This window comes from Tachyglossus aculeatus, chromosome 10 (assembly GCF_015852505.1).
Source record: "Tachyglossus aculeatus isolate mTacAcu1 chromosome 10, mTacAcu1.pri, whole genome shotgun sequence".
In the NCBI taxonomy this organism is placed as follows: domain Eukaryota; kingdom Metazoa; phylum Chordata; class Mammalia; order Monotremata; family Tachyglossidae; genus Tachyglossus; species Tachyglossus aculeatus.
The window spans coordinates 40,985,826-40,995,469 of NC_052075.1; the positions used below are offsets into that span (position 1 = coordinate 40,985,826).

General features: G+C 43.0%; 1 protein-coding gene across 1 annotated transcript; it reads left to right on the forward strand.

Moving 5' to 3' along the window:
• Positions 1 to 5,123: 5,123 nt before the first annotated feature.
• On the forward strand, positions 5,124 to 9,293 carry LOC119932859 (insulin-induced gene 1 protein-like). The gene is made up of 4 exons (XM_038751981.1): positions 5,124 to 5,929; positions 6,149 to 6,158; positions 7,837 to 7,967; positions 9,188 to 9,293. The coding sequence occupies exons 1-4, from the start codon at positions 5,124 to 5,126 to the stop codon at positions 9,291 to 9,293; spliced, it is 1,053 nt and encodes a 350-aa protein (XP_038607909.1).
• The last annotated feature ends 351 nt before the right edge of the window (positions 9,294 to 9,644 follow it).

Genomic DNA, 9,644 nt, shown 5'->3' on the forward strand with positions numbered 1-9,644 from the left:
ATATGAGCTTTCTTAGATCACACCGATAAAATTATTTTTTTTCTAGCCTTTTGGCTGACAAAATGCTGAATGAGTTTCTTTTCTGTAATGTTGATAGGATTCAAGGAGAACAGGATGGGGACTTAGCCTTGTGATTTAAAGAACTGTACTTTGAATACCCAGAGGCAGCCTCTGCAAAGAAACCAAGCAGCTTTGCTCACCATGATGATAGTGATGCTTCTATCTGTAGTTTATTTTAAGGTCTGTTTCCCCCACCAGTTTGTAAGACCTCTGATGGTAGGAATCATGTCTACCAACTCAATCGTGCTTAATACAGGGCTCTGCACACTGTTAGCATTCAAAAAATGCCATAGATTGATGGTCCCACATTTGTGCAATACTAGTATAATGGCCACCCTTGTGTTACCTCTGACCAAGAAACAAAGTGTCAAATAGCAGAATGATGGAATGAAAAGTAAGCTTGAATGTGAGTGATTTCTACAGAAAAAAAAATATCTTGGAACTGTGGACAGTTCAGGTCAGAGTCTGAAAATAAAGTGAGGGTAGGTAGTGGGTATCTGAAGGACCATCTGAGGTCTAAGGCTGTGGGGATAGCATGAGAATAGAGGAGGATCCAACCTTACTGGCCCCCCATAGCTAAGAGGAGGAAGGAGAGGAAGTGTCAGAGGAATAATAATAATAAAGATGGTATTTATTAAGCGCTTACTATGTGCAAAGCACTTTTCTAAGCTCTGGGGAGGTTACAAGGTGATCAGGTTGTCCCGCGGTGCCTCACAGTCTTAATCCCCATTTTACAGTTGAGGTACCTGAGGCATAGAGAAGTTAAGTGACTTGCCCAAAGTCACACAGCTGACAATTGGTGGAGCCGGGATTTGAACCCATTCATTCAGTCATTCATTCAATTGTATTTATTGAGCACTTACTGTGTGCAGAGCACTGTACTAAGCACTTGGGAAGTACAAGTTGGCAACATATAGAGACGGTCCCTACCCAACAACGGGCTCACAATCTAGAACGGGGAGACGGATGACAAAACAAAACATGTGGACTGGTGTCAAGTCATCAGAATAAATAGAAATAAAGCTAGATGCACATCATTAAGAAAATAAATAGAATAGTAAAAATGTACAAGTAAAATAGAGTAATAAATCTGTACAAACATATACAGGTGCTGTGGGAAGGGGAAGGATGTAGGGCGGGGGGGATGGGGAGGAGGAGAGGAAAAAGGGGGCTCAGTCTGGGAAGGCCTCCTGGAGGAGGTGAGCTCTCAGTAGGGCTTTGAAGGGAGGAAGAGAGCTAGCTTGGCAGATGTGCGGAGGGAGGGCATTCCAGGCCGGGGGAGGATGTGGGCCGGGTGCCGATTGCAGGACAGGCAAGAACGAGGTACAGTGAGGAGGTTAGCGGCTGAGGAGCGGAGGGTGCAGGCTGGGCTGTAGAAGGAGAGAAGGGAGGTGAGTTAGGAGGGGGTGAGGTGATGGAGAGCCTTGAAGCCAAGAGTTAGGAGTTTTTGCTTGATTCATGGGTTGACTGGCAGCCACTGGAAACCTCTGACTCCAAAGCCTGTGCTCTTTCCACTGAGCTATGCTGAAATACAGCCTAGGGAAAGAAAACCAGAAGGGGGCTGGAGAAAACAGGGAGAGGAAGGGGAAAATCCCTCAATAATGTAGATCAGAATGACTGCTGCTTGGAAGAAGATGGAAAAGACAAGGCTTTGAACAGCTATTTGCTGATACTTGGGGTGGGTAAATTTTTTCATTAACTCCCTTCTCCTTAGCCAAGTGTTTGTTTGCTCTGGACTGTTGACATTTACTGAGCACCAATTGTGTGATTTTCATCTTTTTATCTCCCTCATTGACAGAGATTCCAGAACCCTATTCCTAAAGGGAAAAAAAGCTAAGAATAAAGAGACAGTGATAAACCAAGATCAGAAAAGAGAAGTGAAACCAGTGAAAAAAGAGAGAGGAAAAGTACTTGAAATATTATGCTTCACTGACACTGTCTTCTAGTTCTCTTAGCACTCTGACCACTCTTTCTCAATCTTTTTCACAGGCTCCTCTTTTGTCTCTCACCCTCTAACAGTGGGAGTCCATCAAGGCTAAGTTCTGGGCCCCCTTCTATTTTCCATCTATACTCACTCCCTTGGAAAACTCTTCTGTTCCCATACCTTCAATTGCTACCTCTATGTGGATGATTCCCAAATGTACAGCTCCAGCAGTGACTTCTCTCCTTCTCTGCAATCTCACATTTCCTCCTGCCTTCAGGACATCTCTACTTGGATGACCAGCTGACACCTCAAGCTCAACAGGTCCAAAACAGAACTCCTCATCTTCCCACCCAAACGCTGCCCTCCACCATCTTTTCAATCATTGTAGACAACACCACTATACTCCCTGTCTCACAAGCCCAATACCTTGGGATTATCCTCGATTCATTTCTCATTCACTACACATAGTCAATCAGTCACCAAATCTTGTAGGTTCTACTTTCACAGCATTGCTAAAATCTGCCCTTTACTTTCGATCCAAACTGCTACTATGCTGATACAAGCTATTAGGTCATGTCTAGACTACTACATCAGCCTCTAGCTGACCTCTTTTCCACCTGTCTCTCCTACCTCCAGTCCATACTTCACTAAGTTGCCCGGATCATTTTTCTAAAAAAAATTCAGTCCACATTTCCCCACTCCTCAAGAACCTCCATTGGTTGCCCATCCACCTCTTCATTAAACAGAAACTCCATACCATCGGCTCTAAAGCTCTCAATCAGCTCACTGCAGCCTTCCTTACCTCACTGATCTCCTACTACAGCCCAGCGCACACTCTGCTCCTCCAGCACTAGCTTTCTGTCTCAGTCTCATCTATCTTTTTGCCAACCACTTTTCCACATGCATCCTCTGTCCAGAACTCCCTCCCCTTTTATATATACCAAACCACCCCCTTCCCACCTTCAAAGCCTTATTAAAATCACACCTCCTCCAAGAATCCTTTCCTGACTAACCCTCATTTCCCCTACTCCCTCTCCTTCTGCATTACCGATGAAGTTGGATCTGTACCCTTGAGGCACTTGATATTCACCTCCCACTCAGGCCCATTGCACTTAGATATATACCTGTAATTTATTTTAATGTCTGTTTCTGCTGGATTGAAAGTTTCTTCAGTACAGGGAACATCTACTAACTGTTGCATTGCACACTTCCAAGCATTCTAAGTAGAGTGCTCTCCACACACTAAGTGCTCAGTAAATACCATTTACTCAAAAGAAGCCTATATGAAAGGAAACAACAAGCAGAAAAATCCACATAATAAACTTTTAATGTTTTATAAGCTATATTTAGATTACTCGGCTACGAAAAAAGGACTTAAAGAGCAGAGCAGAAAGTGCAGTCAAATTTCACTTTAACTTTACAATAAAATTAGGCATGCGGGACTACTGCAAGTTGGCAGAGGGGCAAGATGGAGGGTGCTATAATCCCACAATATGCCTCACTGAACTACAGAAAACTAACTTTGCTTATGGTCTTTAGTGTCACATTTCACCTTGCAGATAAACGTGAGCCAATCCAGGAATTCCTGGATTCACAACAGGCAGCATGGCCTATTTCAGGAGTTGAAAAAAAAAACCAACTTAAGAAGATTGCTTGCTATCTCATTGTTTGGGACTAGTCTTCACTTTTGTCTAATGTTGTCTCTCTCAGAGGAGGAAACACTGCTTTTCAGTGTTCACTCTTCCCTGCTCACCACACCCAACAAGGTCAACTGCAAAAACTAGTATCTCTTTTGATTCAGATGGAGAATCAGGGGTGTAAATAGGCCCACATTCAGCCACTTCTTTATCACAGTGGGCTGAATTCTATAGTGCTTATTCACACCCCCATTTCATTGATCTGGGTGATAATTCTTCCAGGTGGAGCCTGTCCTCTGAGGCCTATGGATGATTGACACTTTAAATTTGCATAGAATCTTTAATCTGTGGATCACAAGACTCTACAAACACTGCTGACAAGCATCTTTATCTCCTCTTTACAGTGACAAAACAAAGGCTGAGAAAAATCAGAAGTTGTTGAACGTCAGACAGGCTGGATCAAGAGACAAGTCTCCTGCTCTCCCCAATTAATCCCTCTTTTCCCAGCTAGCTGTCCTTTCTGCATCATCTCTTCACTTGGATATGTGGCCTTTAGGCAGTTGATATTCACCCCACCCTAAACCTCACCACATTTATGTACATAGTTTTAAATTGTATGTTATAAATTACTTATTTATATTAATGTCTATCTCCCCTTCTAGACTGTAAACTCCCTCTAGACTGTAAGTTCACTATGGGCAGGGAATGTGCCTACCTAGGGGAAGCAGCGTGGCTCAGTGGAAAGAGCACGGGCTTTGGAGTCAGAGGTCATGGGTTCAAATCCCAGCTCTGCCACTTTTCAGCTGTGTGACTTTGGGCAAGTCTTTTAACTTCTCTGGGCCTCAGTTCCCTCATCTGTAAAATGAGGATGAAGACTGTGAGTCCCACGTGGGACAACCTGATTACCTTGTATCTACCCCAGTGCTTAGAACAGTGCTTGGCACATAGTAAGCGCTTAACAAATACCAACATTGTTATTACCAACTCTGTTATAGTCTTCCAAGCTCTTAGTACAATGCTTTGCAAACAGTTAGTGCTCAATAAATATTATTTATGGATTTATTGATTGATAGACTGTAGGCTTGTTATGGACAGGAAATGTTTCTGCAAATTCTGTTGTATTGTACTCTCCCAAGCGCTGAGTGCAGTGCTCTGCACACAGTGCTCCATATCCACTGATTGATTGGTTAATTGATTTGAAAGCTCCCAATGAACGTAGTATATTTCTTATTGTCCTTCACAATCACAGTTGCTTCTGCTTGTTCAGAGGGTGCTACTTCTGGGTAAGCATGGGACTGAGCATGGTGCCAGCCTATGGGTGAATGAAGTAGGCAGATGCTGGGTTGCTGGAGTATGAGGATGAGAAGAGATATATTCATATCTCTTTTGAGAAGGCAGCAGGGGTGGCGGCTCCTCCTCTTCCTCCTCCTCCATCACCTTGGCAGGAAACGGACGGCAGCCCCCCACCCTCCGCCAGGTTGTCTGTGTCCCAGGGGTGACTGATGCCCAGATTAGACAGACACTTTAGGAATTGTTCTTGCACCACAAGAGAGAGACACAAGAGCCACTTGGGATCCAGAGGCACCGGGCTGGCTGCAAAAGTGGGGAAAATGCTGAATTCCTCTGTTACCAGTTCCTCGCTGGTCCTGGTGGGTCACGGTGCTCTGAACACTGACATGTCAAACAGGACCATCAGTAATAGCAGCGGGAGCACTGGTAGCAGCAGAATCACAACCAACAGTTGGCACCACCACTTGGTGCAGCGGAGTGTTGTGCTTTTTGCTGTAGGGGCTTTCCTAGCCCTGGTCCTCAATCTGCTGCAGATACAGAGGAATGTCACCCTGTTCCCCGAAGAAGTCATTGCCACAATCTTTTCCTCCGCCTGGTGGGTTCCTCCTTGCTGCGGGACAGCAGAAGCGGTCGTAGGCCTGCTCTATCTTTGCATTGACAGTCATCTTGGAGAACCCCACAAATTCAAACGAGAATGGGCCAGTGTGATGCGCTGTATTGCAGTTTTTGTTGGTATTAACCACGCAAGAGCTAAACTGGACTTTGCTAATAACATTCAGCTCTCTTTGACTCTAGCAGCCCTATCTTTGGGCCTCTGGTGGACATTTGATCGCTCAAGAAGTGGCCTTGGCCTTGGAATTACAATAGCATTTCTAGCCACTCTGATCACTCAGTTTCTCATATATGATGGTGTTTATCAGTATACCTCCCCAGACATCCTCTATATCCGTTCTTGGTTACCTTGTATATTTTTCTCAGGAGGTGTGACTGTAGGAAACATAGATGACAACTGGCTATGGTAAATATATAAAAAAAGGAATCTGCATTATCTTTTCATTAACTAGTTCTCTACATCGTGGTGATTGCAGGCAAAACTCTTCCATCAGATGGGGTTGACAGTTGACAGTGGTTAATTCCAAGCACTCCAGATCTTGTATAACTTTTATAGAAACAAACTTGTGATTGGTGAAATTCCATAATGCAAAGAAAGTCTGAACTCTAATGCATTTTCTCTTAGGAGAGAAAATGTATAACTGACCCATGACCTTTGTATATAAAGAATTCTGAATCTTGTAAACCTTTATTTGGGATTCCTCCCCCTGGCCGGAATGCCCTCCCTCCGCACATCCGCCAAGCTAGCTCTCTTCCTCCCTTCAAAGCCCTACTGAGAGCTCACCTCCTCCAGGAGGCCTTCCCACACTGAGCCCCCTCCTTCCTCTCCCCCTCCCCATCCCCCTGCCCTACCTCCTTTCCCTCTCCACAGCACCTGCATATATGTTTGTACAGATTTATAACTTTATTTTACTCGTACATATTTACTATTCTATTTATTTTATTTTGTTAATATGTTTTGTTTTTTTATCTGTCTCCCCCTTCTAGACTGTGAGCCCCTTGTTGGGTAGGGACCGTCTCTATATGTTGCCAACTTATACTTCCTAAGCGCTTAGTACAGTGCTCTGCACACAGTTATCGCTCAATAAATATGATTGAATGAATGAATGAATATGCCATTGAGCAGCTTCCCAGAAATTTTCCAGACAGCGCATGCAGGATCAGGTGGGATAGGAAGTCCAGTCTCTTACTAACTCTCCATTACTTCAGCCCCCAGCCAGGTTGATGGCTCTGTGAGGGAGGGGACGTGTTTTTGATGGGTAAATTGACACCAACCATCAACTCAAATCCTTTACCTGAATGAGTCTGTAGTTTGTTTCATTGTTTGTAACCAGACCAATCCTAAATCCTGTATTTTTACAGGTTGATTTTGGTCACTTAATATAAAAAACAACAAGTAATGTCCAGAATTGTGACTGCTCCGTTTCACTAGTCTCCAGCTGCTCTTGCTCATTTTGAAAGCTTGAACTCCTACTGTAGGGAAGGAGCTTGCTCAGTTGAAATCCCTGAGCATTTGGGAATTTGCAGTTGGGATGTCTCAGAATTCCAGGGTAGTTTAACCCTACAACTGCCCTATTCTTGCCACTCACACAACTGCCAGAAAAAAAGGGGAACAGGCACAAGCGAGAAATGGTATGCAACTTTCAACAAAAATAATGTGGGCCCCATATCATCCAGACTGTAAACTTCCTGTGGGCAGAAAACATGTCTATCAACTGTTTTGTACTGTACTGTCCCAAGTGTTTAGTATAGTGCTCTGCATGGAGTAGGTGCTCACTAAATACTATTGATAAGAAGTAGCGTGGCTCATTGGAAAGAACATGGGCTTTGGAGTCAGAGGTCATGGGTTCAAATCCTGGCTCCACCACTTGTCAGCTATGTGACTTTGGGCAAGTTACTTAACTTCTCTGTGTCTCAGTTACCTCATCTGTAAAATGGGGATGAAGACTGTGAGCCCCCCGTGGGACAACCTGATCACCTTGTAACCTCCCCAGCGCTTAGAACAGTGCTTTGCACATAGTAAGCGCTTAATAAATGCTATTATTATTATTTTTCCAACTCTAAGAATTGGGTTTTTCCAAAATTATACTTGTTTGTGTTTCTGTTTATGAATCATCCTCAAGAATTAAATGCATGCTTATAACAGTGCTTGGTGCACAGTAAGCGCTTAACAAATACCAACATTATTATTATCTGCTGGTTGGGGCTTAAGCTATCGAATTTGGGCTTTCAGTCATGAATTGTTCATTGTTACAGGGTTCACCCTTCCGGGGGAGTTCTGTATTCAGACATCCCTTGTCTTTTGTCTGTCAGTGCAAACCACATTGGAAAATTTTCACCGAACTAAGATTTCTCCTTGCAAGAATCATTCCACCTTTCTCTGATGACAGAAATCACTGGCGATCACTTAATGCCTTTAAGTATATGGCTTCCTGTGATCACAGGTGAGCCAGACTGAGAGGTTCCAAGCTAAGACCTAAATGTTGACACACCCACAGGGGGCCTGGAGATCTCTTCTAAGAGAAGAAGATAATGAGACTATAATTGGTAGATTAGAGCCATTAATGTGGAAGCAGCTCAGTGTAGTGGTCAACAAACATAGTATAAAGGCTGTGGGGAAACACCCATCCGCTGCTGCTGGCTGTTTCCAGAAAGGACAACCGAGACAGCCAGGGCAGATAGACCCCTTGGCAGAGAGAACCCCGTGCTTGTCCAGTCCATTAAAGCCTTGAATACTGAACAGAATTTATCATCCCGCGGTAGGAAATTCTCAATGTCCCTGGGTTGGGGACTTAAACAGTGTCAGAGATCTCGACGCCCCTGGGTTGAGGACTTAGCAGAAGCAAGGCCATTTACTATTAATGTTTTTTCTGTATGCTACTGAATGTTTCCTTACTGTGATGCTGAATATCGAGGTTTATTCCATCGGTAAAGCTGAGTCACGAACCTCTTTGTCCCTAATTGGCTCTATTGTATGTAACATTGTGTAATTGTATTGTCTGTCATTTGAGCAGCTCTTTCTAAGTCAAGTTTCCTCTAAGTGGTATTTGCACAAAAAGGATAAGGAAGGAATAAAAAACAAATCAGAACTTGATTTTTTTTTCCTATCAAAAGTAGCTCTTAATCCTTTTGTCATTTTTTTCAGTCCTTTTTCTCCTCAGAAAACAAACTTTGGTGTACCTCTTTTTTTTTAAAGAATGATATGATTGCTCCAATCCATAATATGTTTAGATGAATGTGCATGTGTGGCTTTCCCAACAGCTGTCACTATTCCTTCTTGTCCATGTGTTGGAAATCTCCTTTTCTGACAATTGGCTTTGTTTGTTTGATGACCTTTACAAAGGACTTTTGATAATACGGTTGAGAATTAAAATATTACTGGACAGAAACAGTCCAGATGAGCTTCGGATAATTCATTAAGAAAAGCAATATTGGCACACTCCAAAATTTCTACAGAAACTGAGGCAGTTTTACAGTCACAGAATAAATAACGTTTTTATGTCCCGGTTTCAATGATTAATGAATCATTCTGAACTCTTTCTGTCCTCTGTGGAGAGGTAAAATTAAGAATTGTTCTGCTTTCTTATAATGAAGTACTGTTGGATGGAGTTTGAGGTTTCATTTTAAGTTGTTCAAACATTATACCACATTCTTACCTCTTTAGACATGAGAATGCACACTGCATCCATTTCGCTTTTGAACACATTTTGGCATATGTAATGTTCTTTCTGGGCCTCTTGTTACAGCAGAAAGGTGACAGTAAATACTGAAGGCATTGTGGCCTAGTAGAAAGAGCATAGGAATGTGAGTCAGTATTAATTTATTAGTTGATAATAATAATAATAACAATAATGGCATTTGTTAAGCACTGACTATGTGTCAAGCATTGTTCTAAGCACTGGGGAAGATAAAAATTAACCAGGTTGGGCACAGTCTCTGTCCTAGGTTGGGCTCATAGTCTAAGTAGGAGGGAGATCAGGCTTTGAATTCCCTCTTTACACAAGAGGAAACTGAGGCACACATAATTTAAGTGACTTGTCCAAGGTCACACAACAGCAGGCAAGTGGCAGAACTGGAATTATAACCCAGGTTCTCTGACTCCCAGGCTTATACTCTTTCTA

Bases quoted from the DNA above. Each gene is read 5' to 3' on its own strand.
- LOC119932859 (XM_038751981.1), top strand. From the start codon at position 5,124: ATGCCCAGATTAGACAGACACTTTAGGAATTGTTCTTGCACCACAAGA. The intron at 7,968-9,187 runs GTGAGCCAGACT...TTACCTCTTTAG, and splicing joins ATGGCTTCCTGTGATCACAG to ACATGAGAATGCACACTGCA.